Raw genomic sequence first — 26,389 nt, forward strand, 5'->3', positions numbered from 1 at the left:
GACAGAGGTCAAATCCGTCTAGGTCACCCCTGGAAGTACTCAGTAAATACTACGTAACTGAGGGAACGGAGGAGCAAAGTTCATATTCGAGAACTGCATTGCTGGGCTAAACCCGCTGCTCGCAAGGGTAACTTCCACCCAGACTGCTTGGACGCAGCTCTGTTCCCACTGGCGGCCACCTGGATACAGGTGACCTAGATAAAGCTGTTGATTCTGATAAACCCAAGCATGAAGCATCAGAAGCCCATAGGCACGGAGATCTGAGCATAAACAGTGCTTCCTGCTGCTGCCGTGCAAATATTTGCTCCCATGGATGTGGGGGAAGTTCATTTTACCTGTTACCAAGAAGAGTTTCAGAGGCTACCTGAAAAAGTTCATTCTAAAAACAGATTACCTAGAAGACGCTCAACCATGAACTTCCTCCCAGCAAAAGACACTTAACGAGATCCTATCTAGGTTTCAGATCATAATTTCAGTCTGTGACTTCCCCTTCAAGCTGCACTCATGACTCACTAGGTTAGTTTAGCCATTCGTGGGTAAGGGATTTGCTCTAGGAAAAAAACATACAAAGAAACCACACAATTTTTGTAAGATGCTCAAACAGAACCAAATGTCACTACTTCAGACTTAGTCTGACCTCTCCCCTAGGATGAAGGGGCTTGAAAAGCACTCCCATTTGTGGAGATAAGTGCTGACAGGGAAACCAGTCCTGAAAATCACATCCCTCAAGCACCTTCCAGCTCCGGTTCCTGACAGGCAGCTCCTTCTATTACGGCCAGGAGAGGCCCAGCTACAGCAAAGCTGCCAGGACACTTGGGGGGAAAAAAGTTCTCGTGCATCTTTCAGACAAACAATGCAGGCAATCAGCTAAAGCTTGAACCCCTGGCAAGTGTGGGCGAGATCCTGATTCACAGCCAGAAAGCAGGTGAGAGCAACGTGGGCTTTGGCGAGCTTACCACCCTGCCCTGTGTCAAGATTAATGTCGACATAACTCATCCGACATAAACCCAGCCTAACAGGTTTACTTACTGGGGACTCAGATGCCTACTACGTGATCTGAACATTGTCTTAATAGATGTGATTGCAACCTACAACTCAAGAAGACTGAAGAATTAAGTCATTCTGAGAACCTCGACTGAAATCTGAGAAAAAGGACCAGAGAGAAACTGGAAGAGAGAAGGATGAGAAAAGGAATGGGTTCGGTAGATTCAGGGCAAAATCTGTAGAAAACTCAGCTGCATTCCGGTGGTGATGACTTCCCCACGAGAACACACCTCTTGCAAAGGATCTCCTTCATCCCTCTCCAGAGGAGGAGAAGAGGAAACACAAGAAGAAGCGCCTGGTGCAGAGCCCCATTTCCTATTTCATGGATGTGAAATGCCCAGGACGCTATAAAATCACCACCGTCTTTAGCCGTGCACAGTTTTGTGTGTTGGCTGCTCTACTGTCCTCTGCCAGCCTACAGGAGGAAAAGCAAGGCTTACAGGAGGATGCTCCTTCAGACAGAGGCAGCACTAAAAGCACCCTGAATCAAGATGAACGGGAAACCACCCCAATAAACACATTTTGGATTAAAAAAAAAAAAAAGGAAAGAAAGAAAAAGAAAACTCAGCTGCATGAACAGCCATGGGTTCACATCAGACTAAATACCTGTTTATTACCCCTGCCCTTTGGAAGGTGTGTTAACAGAGCTTCCTTAAACACATCTCTTTTCTTTTAAACCTCAAGTGGTACTTTTGAAACAAAGATTGTTTTTGTCATGGAACTGTAAAAGTCTCAGAGTAATACAATGTATATAACCACCAGCCCACTCAGAGTCCTGGCTGTGTGACGTTAAACAAGTAACTTAACCTCTCTGAACTCATTTCCTTATCCATAAAACATGAAGCTTAAATGAAATAATGCCTATAGATAATCAACAAATATTACTTCCCTTCCTCCTGGCAGAACTCAATCTTCTACAGAATCCAAGTAAGACACCACAATGACCGTCTGGCATGACCTATGTCTGTCCAGCAGACCATTCTGTGGCCTCACAGATAAAGAACCTGTGTAATTACAGAACAGGAAGAAAGCTGGGAAATAATCGGCCAGTTCTGAGATGCCACCATGGCTCCTGAGGGGAGGGTCATGCTCCAGAAGATAAAGTAGCCTTCTCTTCCCTGCAGAGTCTCCAGAAATCTCCACCAAGTACATATAGAAACCAGTGCCAATACTACAGTGGTTGGGAGGATGCAGATGTGGCCCGAGGACACGGTCATCTCACGTGTGCAGTCACGTGGCAGTGAAGGGACAAATAAGACCAACTAAGAATTCACGGGGCTGATACAAACAGCTGATGGATGCAGCCTCTCAGGGGAAAACTTGCATTATATCACATGACACCTTCATCCGCTTTCGTGACATTTCCAGGGCTGTGCCAATTTCGCCGGGTGCTTGCAAGGCAGCTGTTTGAAGCTGCATCCCTTTCTCTATGAGGAGAACCTCCTTGGGCACCCAGCCAAGCTCTCCCCCTGGGAGGCTCCCAGAGGTACAGTATGACCAGGCCTGGGCCACACAGCCATGCGTGGTGTACTCTACTTAATTATGTAAGGAATGAGGCATTGTTTCCTTTGTGGGCAAAGCTTTCAGAATATTTAAAATTCACGGGAGAAGCCAAGGAGTGGGTTTTTTTTTAGCTCCCTCCCTTGAAGTAAGGGATATGGCTTTCAATCAGGTTGTGGGATTCCAATTCCAATTTTCCAGAATATTCCATCCTTGGTGAAACATGCCTGCTTTAAAAAAAAAAAAACAGGGATTCCCTGGTGGCGCAGTGATTGAGAGTCCGCCTGCTGATGCAGGGGATACGGGTTCGTGCCCCGGTCCGGGAAGATCCCACATGCCGCAGAGCGGCTAGGCCCGTGAGCCATGGCCGCTGAGCCTGCGCGTCCGGAGCCTGTGCTCCGCAATGGGAGAGGCCACAACAGTGAGAGGCCCGCGTACCGCAAAAAAAAAAAAAAAAAAAACAGAGAAGAAAAAACAGGGAGGAAGCCCTGACAAAGGCCAAACTCGATTAATCATCAGTTTTGTCCCATGGGAGTCACTTTCAAATTTAGCAGATCAGATTCTGTTGGTGCCAAAGTCAGGTAGGAGCCCAACTATTGCTTGGGAACACGCTGGTTGCAGGGAGGTACAGGGCCCCCCTAAGACAGGAAGCGCTGCTCAACCCCAGGTCCAACTCAGTGCTCGTCTCACCCAACTCCACATCCTGGAAGAGATGCCACAGGTCATCTACATGGGCATCTGAGGGCCCACAAAGGTGGGCTCACAGCCCCGGATAAGACATGGGGAGGGGCTAGGCACACCCCATGGCAATGCCCAAGGAACACGTCCCCACACCTCAGAGGGGTCACCTGAGGCCCCAGGATGGGTGGAGGGCCCACTCCCTAAAAGGACAGTTAATGCACTGTCTCCAAAAAGGCAGGCACGTTTCCAGGGGGCCTCTGCACCCCAGAGCCGCACACCTGAGCATGTGCAGGGGGTTCATCTCTCCCAGCGAAGCTCAGCCCACAACACGGTCTTCCTGAGGACAGGAAAACCTGGCAATGCCCAGAGCTGTGTGCTCCTCAGAACAGGAAGGTTTGGACAAAGCTTTTGCAGCCATCGCAGGCCACCTCCTTCTGTCCCTGCCCTGTGTATATACCCAACCTGTAACAGGTGCCCTCAGGCTCCCTCAGACACCCACCCGGCTGCCTGTGTCTCCCTCCCACTGGCCGGAGTTCCCCCAGACGTGTCCACAAGAGCAAATCCCCCTCCTCCAAATGGCAGTGCTCACCTACATGGAAACAGCTCTCTCCTCCCCCTACCTCTTGGCCCACGTTCTCCCCTCTCTAAGCTGAATATGCCCAAATCCTTTAAACAAGTGGTTCTAATCTCTTTTTGAGTCAAGGACCCCTTTGAATATCTGATAAAATAACTATGGCAGGGCTTCCCTGGTGGCGCAGTGGTTGAGAGTCCGCCTGTCGATGCGGGGGACACGGGTTCGTGCCCCGGTCCGGGAAGATCCCACATGCCGCGGAGCGGCTAGGCCCGTGAGCCATGGCCGCTGAGCCTGCGCGTCCGGAGCCTGTGCTCTATAACAGGAGAGGCCGCAACAGTGAGAGGCCAGTGTACCAAAAAAAAAAAAAAAAACTATGGCAAAAAACCACAAAAAACTATGGGCATCCTCCCTAGAAAAGCACATGCACATACACAATGCTCGTACAGTTTGTGGGGAGGGGTGTTCACAGACCCCTGCACTGCATACAGGGACTTCATTTTAAGAAAACTTCCTTCAAATCATCCTCAGGAAACATGTGTCCAGACCCCTCCTGCTCTGCTCTCCCTTCTAAATTGGATGAACTCTGACACCCAGAACCAAATACAACATCCTAGATGCAGAGTGAAGCACACCCATCGCCTCTATTATAGCTATTTTCATACTTCGACTGAGGTCTTCAAAGTTTTAGCCAGCCTTCGAGACAACCACACCACCTGAGCGGACTCACGTGGAACTCACCATCAACTCAAAATCCCCAAGTCTTTCACATGCTCGGGAAGATGTGCCCCACTTCCCACCCCTTTACCTCGGGGAGAGCCAGGAGGCCACACCCTCTGAGTCACCCAGCATCATCCAGGCTCTCGGTCCTCCCTGCTCTGTTCATCCCCAAATCGGAGCCAGTCCTTCGCTCCCCCCCACACTCTCAAATCCTCTGTGGCCTCACTGAAGTCCTTGAAATCAGCGGGCACCAGCTGTCCAGCCAGAATATTCCCTTCACCTTCATGCCTTAACTGACCCTAGGCTGGTCCCTGAGGATAGCACTCCGCACACCACACACAGCCAGTCTGCTCCTCTCGCCTCCTACAAAAGCAGAACACAAGGGGAGACGGGCGACTGGTGTCCTTGTGGCCCCCCCAGCACGTGGCTCTCTCTGAGCGCTTGAAGGCGAGACCATTCCAGCCACCTGCCTCCCCTCCCCACCCTCACCAGCCTCCAGGTGTTTCCGGTCATTGATCGGGGGCTTCAGCTCCAAGCCCAGCTGCTTCTTCCAGCCACCTCCTGTCACCACCACCATCCACACGGATAGCCCCCAGCACCCTGGACTCAGCCCCCTGACCTCCGCCAGTCCAATGCCTTCTTCCCCATGCCCTTCAGTGACTTCCCTTCCTTCCCTGAATGGCCCATACCCTTCCCACAGGCTATCACTGTTCCCAACCCCATGGGAATACCCTGCCCCTCAGCCTGATGCGTCCTGCCATCCGCTTCCCATGCCCACATCCAAGCAACCGGGCAACATCACAAAATTGGGTGGACATGTTTCACTTTAAAGGCATGTTCTCGGACCTCAAACTGTCACTCTGCAATGGCCCACAAAGCCTGGGTTTCTCTGGGAGGCTTACCACCTGCTCCCAATTTCACACCTTTTTCTTCTTCTCAAACTTCCCACACCCAGTCCTCCACCCTTTTTTTTCAATTAATTAATTAATTTGTTTATTTATTTATTTATTTTTGGCTGCGTTGGGTCTTCGTTGCTGCGCACGGGCTTTCTCTAGTTGTGGCGAGCAGGGGCTACTCATTGCAGTGGCTTCTCTTGTTGCAGAGCACGGGCTCTAGGCGCGCGGGCTTCAGTAGTTGTGGCGTGGGCTCTAGAGTGCAGGCTCAGTAGCTGTGGCGCACGGGCTTAGTTGTTCCGTGGCAGGTGGGATCTTCCCAGACCAGGGCTCGAACCCACATCCCCTGCATTGGCAGGCGGATTCTTAGCCACTGCGCCACCAGGGAAGCCCCTCCACCCTTTCTGTGAGCTGATGACCTTGTCTCAAACATCATGGAGAAAACAGGAGGCTTGGACTGGAACTCATGCATCTTCAACCCCACCCAGACCTGCCTCTTTCAGCTCCCACTGTGGCCTCCTTCCCTCCTTTCCAGGAGAGGGTGCCTCCCTCTCCCCACTCCAAGGGACAGTTCTTCCCCTGATGCCCTGAGCCCCATGCCTGTCATCTTCTCAAGGCCTGGGCTCCTCCGTCACCTCACTTCTCTTGGGCAGCATTCCTGCCAGCATCCGTGCATGCTGGAGTTTCCTATCTTAAATACCTTCCCCCTTTACCCACAGCCTCTCATGTTGTCTCATTCCTCTCCTCCCTAAACAGTCAACTTCTTGAACAAGTGGTCCACGCATCCCCTACGCAACCCCTGTTCCAGCCTCCCATTCAACTTCCAGCCCACCTGGTGTCCGGCCCCACCTCGTCGCTGACTGGTTTGAGGTCAGGGCCACCAGCGGCCACCATGGCACCCAGTCCCAGGCCACTTCTCAGCAGCGCTTGACACTGATGCCCAAGCCCTCCTCCTGGAGATACGGCCCCAGTTCCTCCTCCCTCCCCGGGCGTTCCTCCTCTGTCTTCCTTGCTGGCTCCTCCTCTTCTACTGGCTCCTCGACAGTGGGTGTTCCTGAGCCCTCTCCCCCTCTGCCTACCCTCCCGATCCATCGTGACCTCACGCAATCTACCTCCAGTGTGACCTCCGCTGAGCCCAAGCTGCGTACAATCCACTGCCTTCTGCCCAGCTCCACTCACAACCTCTGGCTCAACATGATGCAGTTACTTGACCTTGCCTCACCCACTCCACACCTAACCTGCTCCTCCTGTAGGCCTCCCTACACCTACTGTTTGCTTAACCCCCAAACCAAATGGGTCCTCTTTATGTTCTCCCTCTCCCTTAACCTTAGCCCATATCCAATCCCTCTGAAAGTTCTCCAAACCATCTGTGGAATCCGCCCACTTCACTCCCTCCGCTCTGCAACCTTAGGCTCAGCCAGCATCCTCTTTGAACTGGAACCCAGGAACCCGATCACTTCTTCTGGCTCAGGGCTCATCCTCTTCATTCCATTCTCCACAGAGCACCAGAAAAGTCTTCTTAAAAATTAGGAAGGGCCGTGTCGCAGGTCTATTAAAACCCTTCAGTCTTGGACTTCCCTGGCGGTAAGGTGGTTGTGATTCCGTGCTTCCAATACAGCGGGTGCAGATTCGATCCCTGATCAGGGAACTAAGATCCCACACACCATGCAGCGCGGCCAAAAATAAATTTTTAAAAAAACCTTCAGTCTTATCCAATCTCACGACATCTCAAATAAAAACCATAGTCCAGGGCTTCCCTGGTGGCGCAGTGGTTGAGAGTCCGCCTGCCGATGCAGGGGATGCGGGTTCGTGACCTGGTCCAGGAAGATCCCACATGCCGCGGGGGGGGGGTGGGCCCGTGAGCCATGGCCGCTGAGCCTGCGCGTCGGGAGCCTGTGCTCCGCAACAGGAGAGGCCACAACAGTGAGAGGCCCGCGTACAGCAAAAACAAACAAACAAACAAAAAAACACCATAGTCCATGCCACAGCCTATGAGGTCCCGTCCACCTTCATTCCTTCCTACTTCTCTCCAACCTCAGACTGGGCACCCTCCCCTCACTGCTGTCAGCCAGCCCCACAGGTCTGATTTCAATTTCTCAAACATTCTGGGCAGCTCCTTCCCACGCTGGGTCTTTACACCTGCTCCTCCACCTAGAATGGTCTGCTCCTGTTCTTCACGTGATGTAGCAGCTTAAATGTCACCTCTTCAGAGGCAGCTCATAAACATACATTCTAAAGTCAGTCTCAGCCCTTGCTTCTCTCTCATGGCACTGAGCATGACTTGCAGTTACTTTATTTGTGGATGCTTTTAAGAGGTTTTGTTGTTGTTGTTGGGGGGAGGCGAGGGCTGGGAGTGGGCAGAGACAGGCGGAATCTGTCTCCCTCACTAGAATGTAAATTCCATGGGAATAAGAGGAACCATGTCTGATTTAAATCATTAAATGTTAAAATGATACTATTTTGGATGTATTTGTTTAAAATACATTAAAATTTATTTCACCTGTTTCTTTTGCTTTTTTTAAAATGGACAATAGAACATGCAAAATTACATATGTGGCCTTCATATTTCTATTGGACTGTGCTGGTCTGGTTCGCAAGGATTGGGGGGAAGCAGATTATGATATTATGTTGATATAACATTGTATTATAGGGACTTCCCTGGCGGTCCAGTAGTTAAGACTCTGTGCTTCCAATGCAGGGGGCGCAGGTGCGATTCCCTGGTCAGGGAACTAAGATCCCGCATGCCACAAAACAAAACAAAACAAAACATGCCACAAACAAACAAAAAAACCCATTGTCTTATAATCAAATGTTTTATGTGATAAACAATATAGAGGGGCATGGGCCAAGTATTCAGGTACACAGAAGACGGGTAGGTCAGGCTAGGTTAGAGCAGGCTGCAAACGCCAAACTAAAGAAGATGAAGTCATGAATCATTGCTACTTAGCTGGGCGCCCTGTGAATTGACCCACAGTCTAGATATTCTTGTCTGCGTAAGACTCAGTGCTCCCATGCCCTCCCTTCCCCTTCTCATACTTAGAGAATCAGACTCATCAAAAGAAATGAGGTTTTGTTACGGTCTGGTTTTTCTTACCATCTCAGCTTTGGGCCACTCCAAGACTCAGAGTGAGGTCAAGGAGACAGCGCTGTGCAGAAGCACTCAGTCCATCTTCCATGGGACACACCCTACATCAGATGGTGGGGGAGAGGGCACAGATAAGCCATCCCCACCCTGCCTCTGCCCTCAGGTGTCGAGCTGACCCTGTGGGTCACCACATTAATGTTCATTCCCTCCAAGAGATTATCTGCTCCCCTGGAGCAAGGAAATCCACTTCTCACAGAGGTTAATAAACTTACAGATCTCATTACTCAAAGAGGTCATGCTGGCAAGAACTTTAATGCATTTTTTAGAAATGGTCTGGAAGAATTATTAACAACAGAGCAGTGACTGGCTACTCAGAGAAGCGAAAGCAAAAAGGGGACTGATGGGGATGAAGCAGGCTCTCCCCTCCTCCTACGCAGCATCCCCGACAGCTGCGGAGAGCAAAGCACCTGGAATCCAACCAGGGTGGCCGTCTCTGACTGCCCATCATCTGGGTCTGGGACTGCTTGCCTCTGCTCCTGCCCCCAGGTCGCTTGGATGTTGGCAAGTAGTCTAGCTGTGGCAACTGGCACCTTTGCAAACTCACATTCCTGAATCTCCAACCAGTCCCTCAGGTTGCTCACAAATCTGTATTTGCCCCAGCTAACTCCCTGCCCCACCCCCAACAACCAGCTGTACCAAACCATTTCCTCTGTTCCCAAACTACCGCCTGGTTCTCAGATCAATTCCTTAGCTCACACTGAGAAGGAAAAGCCAGTTGGGACTTCCCTGGTGGCACAGTGGTTAAGAATCTGCCTGCCAAGGCAGGGGACATGGGTTTGAGCCCTGGTCCAGGAAGATCCCACATGCCGCAGAGCAACTAAGCCCGTGCGCCACAGCTACTGAGCCCATGTGCCGCAACTACTGAGGCCCGCACGCTCTAGGGCCTGTGTGCAGCAACTACTGAGCCCACATGCCACCACTACTGAAGCCCGCGTGCCTAGAGCCCGTGCTCTGCAACAAGAGAAGCCACTGCAATGAGAAGCCCGTGCACTGCAACGAAGAGTAGCCCCTATTCGCCGCAACTAGAGAAAGCCCACGCGCAGCAACGAAGACCCAGCACAGCCCAAAATAAATTAAATTAAAAAAAAAAAAAAAAAAAGCCAGTCGACCCAGCTCCCTCATTCCCCTTTCCACCACAGCCTCAAAATGCCTCCATACCTGTACCTTGCCTGGTCTCTAAGGATGACCCTCCCAGCCGAAAGCTCTTGTTCTAGTTCCGGCCTGCCTCCAACCTCACTGCCTCTCATCTTTCTCTAATGCCTTCAACCTCCTCCTTTCCCTTCCCCCTCAGACTTGCAACATGCTCAATTATGAAATAAAAATCAGCCTTCCTTCTACCCTGACTCATCCTCAAACTCACCTTCACCTTCAGCCAGACTTCTCTATTCCCCTACCACATGCTCACTCCTTAAATCACTGCAGATGGATTTCTGCCTTCACACTTGGCGGAAGCTGCTCTTAAAATCCATCAGTGCCCTAACACTCCCACCCTCACAGTGCATTTAGCAGCATGCACCTTGGGTCCCCACCCAGCTTTCTGAGGTCTTCACTCCTGTTGAGTACACCTCCCTTTTCAGCCTCCTCTTCCCTGGCTTCCGCGACACCTCTCTCCTCCAGCCTTCCTCCAATGTCATCACCTCTAAGACTCACCCACTGGCTTCTTTTCCTTCTCTTCAACTGTCATCCTTTCCCAGAGTTCCATCTTCACCTTCTTGACCCACTCTCTCCTTGGCTGATCAAATCCATCTCAGAGGTGATGGCTCTCAAATCTGTACCTCTGATTCTATCCTAATTGCTAAGTGCATTGCTAAGTGCTAGGGCTGAATTTCTACTGACAGAGGCCACTCCATATGACACACCACAAGTGGAAATTTACCATAATCACCCCAGACTAAACCCTCATCAATTCCCTCCCCAAAACTGCACCTCCTCTTGTGTTCCCAACCTTGGTTAATGGCACCACCATCCACTCAGCCATACCGTCTAGAAATATCCGAACTGCTGGCAGCTCTGCCTCTCCCTTTCTCTCATTCCAACAATCAAGAGCCGTGTGTCCACCTCCCACCTGACTCTCAGGGCGTCTCTGGCCTCCAGAAAGTGCATCTCAAGAACATGGATTCTGCTTCTCAAACAGGCTTGAACTTGGTTTCCAACTCTGCCACTTCCTGGCTAGGAGCTTGAACAGATTACTGATTTCTCAAGTCCAGTGTCTCCAACTATGAAAGTGAGGGTTGTTGTGAGAATTAAATGAGATATTATATAGACACACTCTGCATGGTAACTCCAACCCACTAAGTTCTCATTAAATAATAGTTTAATTTGTGTCCTAACTTAGCGACTCTATAGGAAAGACGTTCAAGCTTTCTACCTCTCACCTCCAGCAAGGTGTCTTACATATATTTTTCTATTTTATTGTGTTATGTTCATTCCTAGAAGCCGTCTCAGATCTGGAACAGAACAGGGCAAGGTTTATGTTACATAAGTCTGTGCCATATCTTCTTTCTGCTCTCAACATTTCTTGCCTGACTGTGGCTAGTTCCTATGAGGTCTCTTTCCTCTAATCTCTTAACTTTCTATGCAACCCTTCATTACCATCTCTGGAATAATTTTCCCAACGCAAGTAACATTCTTCTCTTCAGAACTGAAAGTGTTCCCTCATTATGTATAGACTGAAGTCCAATTCCATGGGATACAGCATGCTTCTGCCTCCTACCCCAAGTCACCTCTTCCGCTCTGAGCCCACTGCCTGCCACTGCCCTGGGGGTCAGGCCTCATTCTCTGGTACCAAGACTAACTGCTCCCCCCACCTCCAGCCTCACCCATGACTGGCTCCCTGCCACCCACAGGATGAAGTCCCAACCACTTGGCACAAAGGCCTTTCCTTCATGTCTATACCTTCCTGACCCCTTCTCCACACTCACCATGTACTTCACATTCTTTCTCACCTCCCTGCCCACCACTAACAGCTAACGCACATCACAATGTGTATTTCATTTAATCCTCACAACCACACTATGACGTTGGTACTATTATCATTTCCATTTCACAGATGAGGAAACTGAAGGTCAAAGAAGGTCAGTATCTTGCTCCAAGTCACACAGCCAGCGAATGGCCAAGCCAGGCCTGAGTACAAGGTTTCTGTTCTTGACCTCCATACTCCACTGCCTCCTATGGGAAGCTCTCTCCATCTAAATGCTTCGCCTTGTCCTGCCTTTCTGTCTGCCTGGGAAACTCCTACTCGTCCTTCAAGACTCAGTTCCAAGGTCATCTCCTTCAAGAAGCCTTCTCTAACTTCTTGCAGAGTTAAGCATTTCATCCTTGTTCATATTTCAATACAAGGGCTAATCTCACTGCCCTAATTAGCTGCCCACCATCCATCTGCCTCAGGAGGGCAGGGACCCTGTTCTAACAACCTCTGTCCTCCTAGAGCCTGGCCCAGAGAAGGTGCTCAAGAGCTAGGGGATGGCCATTGGTCAAAGAGTCAAGAAAGCTACAGAATGGGCTTCCCTGGTGGCACAGTGGTTAAGAATCTGCCTGCAAATGCAGGGGACACAGGTTCGAGCCCTGGTCGGGAAGATCCCACACGCCGCAGAGCAACTAAGCCTGTGTGCCACAACTACTGAGCCTGTGCTCTAGAGCCAGCAAGCCACAACTACTGAAGCCCGTGTGCCTAGAGCCCGTGCTCGGCAACAAGAGAAGCCACTGCAATGAGAAGCTCATGCACTGCAACGAAGAGTAGCCCCCACTCGCTGCAACTATAGAAAGCCCGCTCACAGCTACAAAGACCCAATGCAGCCAAAAATAAAATTAATTAATTAAAAAAAATTTTTTTAATTATAAAAAAGAAAGCTACAGGAGCTGATGAACAGATGAAGGGTGATGACAAAGGAGTTCAGATCCATATAAGTGGGTGGGAATCAGAGATATGAGCCTCTGAAACCAACTACTGTCTAGTCCACATGGCCCCTGGTCCCATATCCGTCCCACGTTAGTCCACTAGGTAATGTTTGGTTGATGTCCACCTCCCCACTAGACTGCAAGCATCATGGGACCATGAATGTTCATCATTGTGTTTGTTCCCAGCACCTACAACAGTGCCTGACACAAGGTAGACGGCCACGATTCCTTGAAAGAATAAGAGAATGAATATACAATGAAGGGTTCCCTAACCAGCAACACAAATCCCTAGTCTGATGCCCACAACGGGGAGAGCTCCTCGGGTTTTTTGTCCACACTTGCACCTCCCCATGAAAGCAACTGGTTGGTAGACTGGCTTTCTTGTTGGGATGGGTGGGTCAGCTTCCTAACCTTCCGTGTCCACGGACTGGTAACATTCCTCCACCCGCACGACTGGAGAGGCTTAGTGATATGAACGAGAGCTTCAGAAGGCAAACCGCGTATTCTCCGGGTCACCCAGTGACAGGGAACCAACCTTGGCAGTACTCAGGACTGGCCAGCAGCTGAGGACTCAGGGGAGCGCCCAAGAGGATTAAAGATGAAGAATGGACCATTCCCAACCATGTACTCCATAAGGTACCTCAGGAGTACCTTGAGGAGTACACCTGCCAACCTCCTACCCAAAACGGAAATGATCATGATGATCACGGTGAATTTGGCCACCACTGATGAAATATTTATGTGTGAGACGTTGTGTTAAGTGCTTTACACACATTTTTCTCATTAATCGTCTCAGTCCTTTAACAGCTGAAGACAGTGAAGCTTAGAGAGATAAAATGACTTGTCCAAGCTCACACAGCCAACCAGGGGGGCTGGGGTCTGTACTGAGCCCCCCTGAGCCCCCCTGACAGGTGGCCTTCCATGACAATGGACTCATCTTGCTGAGACAGCCAGTTTTTTTCTTTTCTTGTTTTTTTGCGGTACGCGGGCCTCTCACTGTTGTGGCCTCTCCCGTTGGCAGCACAGGCTCCGGACGCGCAGGCTCAGCGGCCATGGCTCACGGGCCCAGCCGCTCTGCGGCATGTGGGATCCTCCCGGACCGGGGCACGAACCCGTGTCCCCTGCATCGGCAGGCGGACTCTCAACCACTGCACCACCAGGGAAGCCCGAGACAGCCAGTTTCATCTTCGGTCCGCTCGGAGGGGTTAGAGAGCTCATCCTCAGGCCCATGGCCTGAAATCAGCCTTGATGCCGCCTCCACCGAGACCTCCTTTTCCTGCCCTTTGGAGCCTCCCGAAACAGGCTCCATTCCTCTTCCCCAGGAGGACCTTTTCTCCATCACCCCACGCCCCCCCAGGACAAACAACTCTCCTGTTCTCCATTTATCTCAACAACCCCAATTAAAAGCTTTCCCAATTAAAAATCCCAAAAGGGATCCAATGCCTGGGCAGCAGGGTCTACAATATTCCTCATTAATTGGATCCCTGTGGACAACCCCTACCCCAAAACCCACAGACAAGATTTCCCCCAGAGCACAAAGGGAGGAAGGAGGACAAAGGGCTGGCTGGGCAGATCTGCCCCTCACTGGTGATCTGGACCAAGATCTCCCCAGGACAAGGCAACAAAAAAGGGACCGTCAGAGCCCCCCTGGTAGCTGGGTCTCAGCCTCAACTCGGCTGGGAGGCACCTGGGTACCAAAGGGTCTCTTACTGCACAGCTCTCAAGCTAACTGCTTTGGCTGGTGGCGATGCCTTATCCTAAGCTTTTCTGCATGGGGTGAGGGGGCGCCACGGTCCCCAATTCCTCAGAAGAAGAAGAAGAAGAAGAAGACAATCAACCAGGCTTGTGAATAAAACTGTTTAAAAAGAAAAAAAAAATCTCTAGTCGTTGACAAATGTCTAAATGTGTTCCCCACACGCGTATTTTTATTCTAACAAGCTAATTTGAAATATAATTTAAATAAATTCTACCAGAATGATACCATATGACTAACAGCACCCGGCGGCAGAACTTCTGGAGGCTTCATCGTACATTCAGCAGAGGTTTCCAACCTGACACTGTTCCCACACAACGCACACCCGCTATAGGACACCGGCTCCTGCTGCCAGCGCGTGCCTCCAAGCCTATAAATACGACTTGGGGGCAGCCTGCGTGAGCAATACCTGGAAGTGCAGACACAGAACACACGGGGCCTGGGGACCAGCGTCTCCAAACCCATGCGAATTTAGAAAGAAGCTCTTTGCCTCAATTCCTCTCGAGGCTGCTTTTTGCTTAATGTATCTTCATGCTAGAAAAAAACCAAAGTCTAACCCTCAAGACCACAAGGTCAGGACCTGTTACACCTGAGAGTTCAAATACTCTGAAAAATGCTTTTTCTCCATTGTAAATCTGTTTGGGGGCTGCTGTTCACTTTCGTCTGACAAAGGTGAAGGAAGTTTTTCTTTTCAAAGGGAAAAGGAGCTCCGAGCCCCACTCCATATGCCAAAAGGAAGTCTTTCTCCAAAGGTTTTAGACGCCAGTGCTGGCTGAGTAACATGTCACAGGATTTACCCAGGTGTTTTTCTTTAATTGCCTGACAACTGAAGCAGGGACTGTACCCGTCCCTCCTGTATGTATGTCCCTGCCAATCCCCTCGCCAAGGGAAGCCTCTCTGCAGGAGGGGCCTGATGCCCACCAGACAAAGGGCTTTGCAGCAGAAGGGGTGCTCAGGGGTGGGCACGGGTGCTTTCTGCTTGTAGAGCGCCTTCTCCTCCAGGTCTTAAAGCAGAATTACTCTGCCCTGATATTTCCAAACAAGCAGAAACAGTTTGAGCAGCTGGGTCCTGGTCCACCAACACCCTTAGCAACAACGACGAATCCTTGGTGTTCTTACCAAGATTCACTAAGGAGCAGTGACTCACTCAAAATTACACAGTCACTGCAAGTTACCCAACGTTAATTGTGATCCTGGTTTCCTCTACCATTTCTTTCCTTCAGCAATTCATTTAAAGCAAACAACTGCTTTAAAAGATTATCAAAATGTCATTTTTATTTTTTAAATTATACCCTGCCTTGTTCTAGAAAGGACTTAAGCAGGTTTGCAAGGATGTATAAAATTCAGCAAAATGACAAATCAGAAGTAGTTTTGGATTTAAATGATGATGTATATTTATAGTGATTGGTGTGGAAAGATGTCCATTCAAGGTATTTTAAGTTGAAAAACTTATGTTACAAAACAGATGTATGATATGATTCCATCTGGATAAAAATATACTTGTTTTATGTAGACATAGATCTAGACACGGAGACATATATATTCCAATACATGGAAAAGTCTGCAAAGACAGACATACGATTGCTGATGGAGGTTATCCCTGCAATGTGGGATGACAAGTAATTTTCACTTCCTCCTTTATGCTGTTATTTTTTAGTAGGGACATGTAACATTTTTATAATTAGAAAAAAGCAAAGCTATTTACATTTTGTTAAAAAAAAAAGCGGTAGATGAAAAAGGGTGAAGGTAAAACAAGGGCAGGGCCATACAACTGAATGAGGAATAAAGGTAAAGGATGAGGTCTGATAAATTTGCTAAGGGGGACCGCACATCTGTCTCTTAAGTTCCCCAGAAGCCATTACAGAAAAGAAACCTAGTAATTTACACAAATCATTGAGTCCAGCGGACAAAAACAAACCACCTGCTCTGCTCTGGGTCCTCCTTCAGGAGACTGTGCACAGGCAGCAAACGTGCCCTCAATTCCATTCTAAAACCTTCAAGGCCAGTTGTTTCAGGACTGTTTCCAACAAGAATGATGGCATCTTCCCAAAGTGAGAGTCAACCCAAAGTGAGTTTTCATTTATTCCTATTCACTCATTCGTTCAGTACATATTTACTTAGTGTCTACCCCATGCCAAGTACTGTGTATTTTTCCATCTCTGACACTCAGGGTGATGCTAAGGGCTTCTAAATAATGAGGGTGATCCTACATGCTAATGGTCTCCCTAAGCATCTCCCCATAGTGTACTGGGGCATCTTTCCTAAGTTCCCCAGATAGTTCCTCTGACACCCTATGGATTACAATAGTTTGTTGAAATTCACACATAAAGCTGGTACTTGTATATGTGGTTTATCTCCTCTTCCTCAAAACTCCACAAGGGCAGGAACTAACTAGTAGGTTTGCTCATCCCGGATCCCCAGTAGACTCTCCAACTGCCTTACAGACGAAGAGACTGGGTGAACCTCAGAAAGCTTAAAAAACCCACAACAGGGGACTTCCCTGGTGGTCCAGGGGTTAGGACTCTGCATTCCACTGTCGTGGGCCTGGTCGGGGAACTAAGATCCCAAAGCCGCACCGCGCAGCCAAAATAAATTAAAAAACAAAACAAAACAAAACACCCCACAACAGGACCAAGAGAAGACAAGTTTCCTCAATATATCTGAGAGACTGTTATCTATTTTAGTCAACACAAACCCCAAAGAAAAGTCTGTAATTTGTAGGAACTATGTAATTAGGTGTGATTCAGAGGGAGTGGAAAATGAAAGGAGAAGGAATGGTCATCAGAAGAAAGCTAATCGGTATAGATTACCAAAAGAAGGCCCACGGTGTTAGATAACCAAGATGGTTACATCGCAAGGTAATCTTGGCTGAACAAAACAAATGAGTGTAAACTGAAGCCAAACAGAAATACAGTAGATCTTGTTTGTAAACACTGACAAAATCATCCACAAGCCACGACAGCAGACAAGCTGGCTTTTCTGTTAGCCTTCTGCAGGCGGGTAAAAAGGTAATTTACAACCCCAGTGATCGGGTGAGAGCCGACAGCCTGAAAATGAACCCAAGTCACAATAAAAGCTAAATGGCTTGCTCTAGCATCAAAAGAAAACTGCATCCAAATGTGATTTCTTTCTCTCTTGGCCCTTGCAACTCTCAATTTAGTGTGCTATATAAAAGGTAATCCACAGCTTCCAGGCCGTAATCCAAGCAAGGCTGCCCACCACATTCAAGCATTAACTCAACCAAAAAATTTATTGGGGACCTATTAGGTGCTAGACACTGGGCTAGCTGTTGGGATTCACTGGTGAAAAACAGAAGACCCTGTCCTCTAGGGATGCTACTGGGGAAGGCAGATGATAGACAAGGAGGTAGAACTCAAACGACAGCAGGTGTGCTGTGGTGAGCAATTGTGGGAACAAAGTGTGGCTACTGTCAGCATTTAACAGGGGTGGTCAGGAAAGTTCCCTGAGCAGGAGCTCCTGATGTCAAAATGCCAAGGATGAGAAGGAGGAAGGTATTTGCAGAGTCAGGGCAAGAACATTCCAGGAAGAGGGAAGAGCAAGTTCAAAGACCTCCCAGGCAGGGCAAGAAAAGAAAGGAGGCCAGTGTTAGCAGAAGGCAGTGAGGGATGCCCAGAGTGACTGGGATGGCGGGGCACAAGCCAGCTGCCTGTCGGCTGGAGGATGCTTAAGGAAAAGAGTGATGTGACCTGATTGAAAAGCCGATCACTCGGGCTCCCATGTGGAGAATGGACTGGAGACACCCCAGAGTGGAAGCTGGGGGGACTGTTAGGAAGTTAGTCCAGGAAGGAGGCTACAGTGGCCAGGACTAGAGTAGGAGCTATGATTCTAGGGAGAGGAGAATGCACCCCAGATAATATCCCAGAAGTAGAACCCCTGGGACCCACTGACAGCCTGGATGTCAGGGGTAAGGGAGAGAAGAATCAAGGACGACTCTTGCAAATGGGTGGACGGTGGGGCCATGGACTGGGATGGGGAAGAAAGAGGGAAGGAGAAATCTGGAAGGAATATCAAGAGCTCCATGCGTGGACAAGAGCAGGAAGCCCTGAGAAAGGGCTGTGTTAGAAATACAAACATGGGAGTCACCAGCATATAGAGAGTATTTAAAGCCATGGGGGGACTTCTCTGGTGGCACAGTGGTTAAGAATCCACCTGCCAATGCAGGGGACACGGGTTCGCGCCCCGGTCCGGAAGGATCTCACGTGCCGCGGAGCGGCTGGGCCCGTGGGCCATGGCCGCTGAGCCTGCGCGTCCGGAGCCTGTGCTCCGCAACGGGAGAGGCCACAACAGTGAGAGGCCTGCGTACCGCAAAATAAATAAATAAAAATTTAAAAACTTAAAAAATTTTAAAAAGCCATGGGGGGTGGGGGTGGGATAGGATAACATTACCTAGGAAGAGAGTGTTGACAGCAAGAAGGAAGCAGGACAAGTTCCTAAACAACCCACCCCATCACACTGAGGTCAGACAGAGGAGCAACCAGCAGCGAGACTGAAGAGGAGCTGTCAGGAAGGGAAGGGGAAACCCAGGAGAGCGTGGTGGGAAGGAGGAGGGAGTGGCCATGGTGGAGGAAGGCTGCTGAGAAGGGCAGGAAGACAATGACAAGGTCATCAGTGACCGAACAGTTCTGGTGAAGAGGTGGGGACAGAAGCCAGACTGTAGACTGTGAAGGGCTAACAAATGGTAGGTGAAGGAAATGAATGGAGACAGTGGGTTTGGACATCTCTTTTGAGATGTTTTCAGGTGAAGGGGAGCAAAGAGGCGGAACAGAAGAAGGACAGGGATGTAAAACGAGAGATGCTAAAGCTGTGCTGTCCGATATGGCGGCCACTAGCCGCTTGTGGCTATTTAAACTTGAATTAAAAATTCAGGTTCTCGGTCGCACTAGCCACATTTCAAGTGCCCCAGAGCCACATGTGGCTGGTGGCAGCGGTACTGGACCATGCAGATACAGAATGTTTCCATCAGTGTGGAAAGTTCTACTGGACAGCACTGAACTAAAACATGTTTGTGCACTGATGGGAAAGACCCTGGAGAGAGAGGAAGGTGAGAGAACAAGAAATGTTCCCTGACAAGGTGAAAGGGGATGGGATGAATGGTCCGCCAGGAGGGGTGAGCCTCTGGTAGGACAACAGGTGGGAAGGAAAACACAGGAGCAGCTGCACACGGGACTGTAGGCATGGCAGGAAGATGAGGCTTTTCCTTGGACTGTGGCTCTATTTTGTCAATGAAAAGGGATGCAAGGTGTGCATGCGGAGGAGAGAGAGGTCTGAGAAGGGGAGAAGGTATGAAGCAGCTTCCTTGGGAAGTGAGAACACAAACTTACTGGGGAAACCACACACTTAATGCAAAATACTTCTCAGAAGAGAAGCGGGAAATAGCAGTGAACATCTGAATGAGGAGAAGCATCTTAAGTGGGGAAGAGATAAACTCAGGGTTTTTTTGTTTTTTTCCCTTAAATCTTGGTCATGTCTAGACAGTAGAGCCATGACAAAGCTGTAGGATCACAGCAAGACTTTCTACTGGCTGCCCCTTCTTGGTTCATCCCCCTCCATCCTACTCAACTCTCGGAAAGGATGACATTGGTTCTATTTTCGGTTAAAATGGCTCCCTCCACCCTCCTCTGTCTGTACTGCTTACCCAGCCCTTAGCTCCATCTCAACTTACAGCCATGGTTTGTACGTTCAAATAAATTATAGAAGAGGTGGATATATTAAAATGGCAGAAGTAGGTAGGAGTTACAAACCAACCGTTACCTACAAGAAGTGAGTAATAGATATTTATCAGATGATGTTAAAATTACATGAAAGGCATATTCAATGTTTAAACAAAATCTCCAAGCTACTCCTCCCTGCTTCTCTACAAACAAAAATTATTTTCTGACATTTTCTTTAAGCTTTTATGAGTAAACGTTTTCATTTCCACAGAACTATTTGTTCTCAACCACAGAACTTAAATATTTGTTTTTGATCATGCAAGTGTGTTGGGTTGGTTTTGTGTTGGCTGGGGGGAGGGGGGAGAGAGAGTGTTAAAATTACCCAGATCCCTTTTATCTTCCATCTTGAGACCTACATCTGCGAACTCCTTCTTCCCATACTTTTTTTTTTTAAAGTATGAAATCTGAGAGCCTCAAAGCTTCCCACTGCACAAAGAGCAGCCCTTTCATCGCTGACCAAGAGGTCACTGGCAATGTTACAGAAAAACTGCTTCCCAGCCAGGCTGCCTCTGGTAGAATCACTCACACCTTCTGCATGTGTGAAGTCTGGATCCGCACCAATGTCTTAAGCAAATCTCCTGGCCCCTCTCTGTCCCCCCTGACCTGCCCATGTTGGTCTGGAGTTCTCACACTGCCCTTCTCAAAATTCCTCTTGACCTCCCTCTGTTTCCTCCAAACACTTTACAGACCACACAGATAAAATTCACTCGGTAGAATTACTCCAGAAACTTACCTGGAGTAAAGTAAGGAGTAAGGTGCAACAAAGCCACTGACCCATGAGAGCTGGGTCAGGCCACCAGGACAATCCTTCCCCTCTCCACTCCTCACCAATCCCATACAGGAGAGCAAGCTCTCTAGACCCACCCAGCAGCAGTCTTTGGGTCTTGAGAAGCTGTTTGAAGGCCGCTAAACTTAGCAGCAGGGGACACAGAGACTCAGGAACTCTGGCTCACTTACCCACCCCCCACTCCCAAGCCCACAGTCAGGCTGTGGCTTCCCCTCTGCCGATGCGCTCAGCGTCCTTCTACAAACACTCATCAGCTGCCTGCCCAACCTGGGAGAAATCACCCCACCACTTCAGGCCTCAGTTTCCTTATCTGTACAATGGGAATAGCAACCGTTCCCTGAGTGTGCACAGCACATCATCAATATGGGCTCACATCGGGTAAGCAGATGTAAGGAGTTAATTTTGTGATTAGCACAGCGGCTGCCTGACTCACAGCGCCTACTGCTCAGAGAGACGCCAAGGAGAAATCAATTCTGCTTTTTAAATTACTTTATATACTCAGAAGCATTAGTCACTTCGACAGAGTACTTCAACTTCTCTCCTGAGCATCAACTCAGTTGCTTCAAAGACTGAAGCCTTATCTACACATCCTCAGTCATCTCAAAGCAGACTCAAAGTCCACTATTACTACACTGGGGATTATTATTATCTGGTGTGTTCCCTTTCCAGGAAAACTTCGATTTTCATTTTGTTTGTAATAAACCCAATCGTGCAGAAAGACTAACTGCTTCTTAAGACTCCAGAACACAGGCCCTGGAGTTGATCGCGCCCGGAGCGAGGGGACCACGGAATGGCCGAAGCACGGAGGCCGGCCAGGGTGCCTGTCCCCGCCCGGTGCCCCCGCGCCCGTGCCCGGGCTGCCTGGGAGGGGAAAGGCCACGGGCGCGGAGCTGAAAGTCCGCGCCCAGGCCGGGGTGCCCCTGGCCGGTGTCCGCGCGCCGGGCCGGAGGGCGCGGAGTCAGGCGGCCTCAGGCTCTCAGGAGCCGACTGCTCGCTGGCTCCAGGGTCCCGGCGCGGGGTGTAGGGGCGCGCTCGCTCTCGGGGCTCCGAGCCCGGGAGACGCGAGCCGCGGCCCCGCAGCCCCTCTGGGGTTGCGCGCGGCGCGGTCTCACTCACCCCATCTCCGGCGCTGCTCCGGCTGCCGCTCCGACGGGGCCTCTCGTGTTCGCTCTCCGCCCGCTCTGCAGCCGCTCCCCGCGCGGCACATGCGGCAGCCCGTGCGCGCCCGGCTCAGCCCCGGCGCCGCTCCATTCCGCGGGGCTGCGTGCCTGCCGCTGCCGCTGCCGCCGCCGCCGCCGCCGCCGCCGCCGCCGCCGCCGCCGCCGCCGCCGCCGCCGCCGCCGCCGCCGCCGCCGCCGACACCAGGCGCGGGCGGGCGGGCGGGGTCTTGGTCGCCGGGGGCTGGGCTGCTGTGCTCGGGCGGTATCCGCCCCGCCCCGCTCCCGCCGCCCGGCTCCTTACGTAACCTCTTGGCCCCCGGGGCCGGCGCCCAGCCGAGGGGCTGGGAGCGCGGCCGTGTGTGCGGCGTCCTCCCGGCGCCGCCCCGCGGTCTCCACCCCCCTCCTGAGCACACCCCCTTACCTTTGAGATTCGGCATTGGCTCGCCCCCGCCCCACGTCCACCCGGGGGCTCGGCGCAGTGCCGCGAGCAAGCATCCAGCCGGCGGGGATTCAGAGGCCCGCTCGCAGCTGGAGGGGACTTGGGGCGACCCTTAGTGTGCAGATGCTGGAACGAGGCCCCAGGAGAGGAAGTGATTTGCCCAAGGTCACACATTCAGATCTGAGCTCAAGGTCTTCAGAATCTGTGATGGGCACGGCTATGTCCCTCCTTATAGCCCCCTTTCATCTTGCCGCCCACCGCCAGGTGGGTGGCTCAGGGTACCCCCACCATGAAATTCTGGAAGCCAGCAGGGCAGGGAGGATCCTACACCCGCAGCAGTGTTCTGGGCTCTTCCCTGGGTAAAGATGGGATGGGGGCTTAATCAACTTGGCTTAGAACAAGGGAAATGGAGATGGCAAAAGTGGAGCTTAAAGAAGTGCAGTCTTAATCTCCTTTCCACGTATCAGGTCCGGATCCCCTACTAAAGGCCGACACTGGGACTAACCTAATCTTCATCCCCCCTCTGGGCCTTTCGCAGGATCATTTTCTGCTGAGAACATACTGCCCACATGAGCCTGGGCAGGATTTTTTTACTCAGGACAGTAAAAAAGTCAAGGAACAAGCATATAGAGGAGGGCCAACACCCCAACCCTACCCTCATGTCTCCTGGGACCACAACTTTACCTGCTAACCCTCAGGGTCTTCTCATGTGGTTAGCGACTCCCTGTGAGTAATTTTCTCAATTACAAATCAGATCATACCACTCTTCTTAAAATGCTCCAGTGGTTTCCTTCCCACTGTCCTTGGGATGAAGACAAGATACTGAACATGGCTGTAAGGCCCTGCCGCATTGTAACCCCATTGCCCTCTCCAGCTTTTTCTCCTCTTATTTTCTCCCCTTGCTTTCTGCGCTCCAGCCAACTGGCCATCCTCCCTTCAGCCCATGCCATTCTGTCAGTCTGGGAAGATTTTGTCCTCTCTTGTCTCTGACACCCCAGCCCCTTTGCCTAGTCCATTCCTACTCATTTTCAGATCTCAGTTAAACTGTCACTTCCTTGTGGAACACTTTACCTAATGCCCCAGACAAGACTGTGAACTCCTGTACTTTTTCTTCATTGAAATTATTGTTTGTAATTTATATTTGTGAAATTATTTAGTATGTCTCCCAGGCACATCTGCACACTCTATGAAGCCATATCTTTTTGCCCATCATTGTCTCTCCAGTGCCTCGAACTGTACCTGAAAGTCCTCTATAAATATTTGTTGAGGGCTTCCCTGGTGGCGCAGTGGTTGAGAGTCCGCCTGCCGATGCAGGGGACACGGGTTCGTGCCCCGGTCCGGGAGGATCCCACATGCCGCGAAGCGGCTAGGCCCGTGAGCCATGGCCGCTGAACCTGTGCGTCCAGAGCCTGTGCTCCACAACAGGAGAGGCCACAACAGTGAGAGGCCCGCGTACCACACACACACACACACACACACACACACACACACACACACACAAATATATATATTTGTTGAATGAATGAATTAGCAAATAGGTTGGGCCACAGATACACAGAATTGGCCAGGGTCTGTAAGCACAGGTAAGTCTGTTTAGAGCCAGGACTAGATAAGCATTTGGTCCTGGAGGAAACTTATCACAAGCTGAATTCCAAAGGCCAGGTGAAGCTGGTTAGGGGTACGGGTTTCTGGCAGTGTCAAAGGGAGAAGTCAGCAGAAGGGGGATGAATGGCAGAAGCAGAATCGGCTGGAATAGAAGTACCAGAAGATAGATTCACAGTGCATTGGGCCAAGTAGTATCCCAAACCCTGAATGGGAGTTTCCTTTCTCTCCACTGATGGAAAGGGCACACCCAAGTTACCTTGGGAAGATGTAGTGAGGTGAAACAGGTGGGGCTGGTGAATCACTTGGGCTGCTTCACACAGTCAGCGGAAAGCAGGGCAATGCTAGAGGTGTGAGCCCAGGTGAGGTTAAATCCTCCATGATTAAAGTGGCTGTCACTCTGGGCAAAGGCTTCCCTACGGGCAGAGAAAAGGGTGGATCGGACAAGATTTGGAAGTGGATGCCCCTCTTTTCCTCCAATCTCGGGCTGCTGTTCCCGTAGGGAGCGGCCTCCTCTCCTTCAACCCCAACTCCAGGCCTAGGACGGGTCCTGCCTCTCAGGAGCTTTCCCAGACACCCAGAGCCTTGTCTAAGCTTCCGGTTCTTGTCAGTAGTGTTCCACTATCTTGGAATCTTCCCTAGAGAGAGGCCACTTAATTTCCCTATCAGTACCTCCTCCCTCCATTGAAGCCAATACAGTCACCCTTTTTCTGTGGAAAATCTCCCATCAACGTGGTCTTCGTGGCCCCAGTTGTCAAGGGAAATGAGTGGTGAAGTCTCTCCTATCAAGAGGCCTGCAGTCAAGGGGATTCCATGCTGGCTGGAGGCTGAGGCGAGGCCGAGGAGACTCTTTTTAGGGCAAGAGATTTGAGGATCCTTTTAGGTTGAGCAAAGAAGAGCCAGTGAGCGGGGACAAGACTGAAGATGTGAGAAGGAAGGGGAGGTCCTGGGGAAACCGGGAGAGGATGGGGTCCAGGCCCAGGCGGAGGCGTTGGCCTTGGAGGGGGGAGAAGGGTCCACAGGGGAAGGTGAGAGAGGTGGAGGGAACACTTGCCTGGTGGGCTCCTTTTTCTAACGGAAGCAAGGACACCTACTGAACGTGCATGAGAGAGAGGAGGTGGGGTAGAAGCCAACTTTGAAACAACAGCCTTGGGAAAATAAAAACTGGCATTTGGATAGCCCCAGAGTTGGGAATGAGCAGGGCAGAGATGTCCCCAGAGTCTGAGAGGCCAGACCTTGACCAGCACAACCTCAGGGACCTGGAGTTCCTGCCACTCTGTGTGGGCAGCAGAGGCTCCAGAATCTGATCGCCCGGCATGAATAGCCGGTCTGAGGGACATTCTGCGCTCTAACCGGGGCAATGGAATAACCGTGGATGGCTCACCAGAGAGCTATACAAACCTGTGAAACTACGGAAACAGGGAGCGGCTCCACCTGTACCGTTCCTCTGTATTGCCAGCAAATCTCCCAAGCACCCCGGGCAGATAAGCACTGTGTACCCTCTGTGCCTAGGAGGGTAACATTCCACATCTCTGCTTCTTGTATCTCAAAAGTTAGCACCTGGAGAAATGGCTGAGTGTAGTCTGGGGCAGGGAAAATACAAGACCAATATAAAGCATCTTGTAGTACCAGAAAGTAAGGAGGTACTCAAAAAACCGAAGGGATGGCAGTATGTTTTTGGGTTTTTTTAACATCTTTATTGGGGTATAATTGCTTTACAATGGTGTGTTAGTTTCTGCTTTATAACAAAGTGAATCAGCTATACATGTACATATGTTCCCATATCTCTTCCCTCTTGCGTCTCCCTCCCTCCCACCCTCCCTATCCCACCCCTCCGGGTGGTCACAAAGCAGCGAGCTGATCTCCCTGTGCTATGCGGCTGCTCCCCACTAGCTAAGGGATGGCGGTACATGGAAGGGATACAGGAGCTAACTGAAAGAGCTCCCAATGGCCAAAGCTGGAACAATTTGAGCAACACAATCAATGAGTGAAGTAAGTCAGAAAGAGAAAGACAAATACCGTATGCTAACACATATATATGGAATTTAAGGAAAAAAAATGTCATGAAGAACCTAGGGGTAAGATGGGAATAAAGACACAGACCTACTAGAGAATGGACTTGAGGATATGGGGAGGGGGAAGGGTGAGCTGTGACAAAGCGAGAGAGTGGCATGGACATATATACACTACCAAACGTAAGGTAGATAGCTAGTGGGAAGCAGCCGCATAGCACAGGGAGATCAGCTCGCTGCTTTGTGACCACCTGGAGGGGTGGGATAGGGAGGGTGGGAGGGAGGGAGACGCAAGAGGGAAGAGATATGGGAACATATGTATATGTATAACTGATTCACTTTGTTATAAAGCAGAAACTAACACACCACTGTAAAGCAATTATACTCCAATAAAGATGTAAAAAAAAAAATCAATAACGTTGTACAGGATTATAATGCAAAATATAAAATAAA

The 26,389-nt window shown here is 50.4% G+C and overlaps 1 protein-coding gene and 1 pseudogene across 3 annotated transcripts in view; one reads left to right on the forward strand and one right to left on the reverse strand.

The window, feature by feature from the left end:
- Positions 1-22,172, reverse strand: part of HOMER2 (homer scaffold protein 2) — a 93,217-nt gene extending 71,045 nt beyond the window's left edge. Inside the window, exon 1 of one of the 3 annotated variants that reach the window (XM_033852203.2) lies at positions 21,840-22,172. In XM_033852203.2, coding sequence (XP_033708094.1) covers positions 21,840-21,844 — 5 coding nt within the window. In that variant the 5' untranslated portion in view covers positions 21,845-22,172. The remainder of the gene's footprint in view (positions 1-21,839) is intronic. The other 2 variants (XM_073801441.1, XM_033852204.2) reach the window with 2 other exon arrangements.
- On the forward strand, positions 1,155-1,607 carry LOC109551765 (small ribosomal subunit protein eS27-like; annotated as a pseudogene).
- Positions 22,173-26,389: the final 4,217 nt, after the last annotated feature.

This window comes from Tursiops truncatus, chromosome 2, assembly GCF_011762595.2.
Source record: "Tursiops truncatus isolate mTurTru1 chromosome 2, mTurTru1.mat.Y, whole genome shotgun sequence".
NCBI classification, from domain to species: domain Eukaryota; kingdom Metazoa; phylum Chordata; class Mammalia; order Artiodactyla; family Delphinidae; genus Tursiops; species Tursiops truncatus.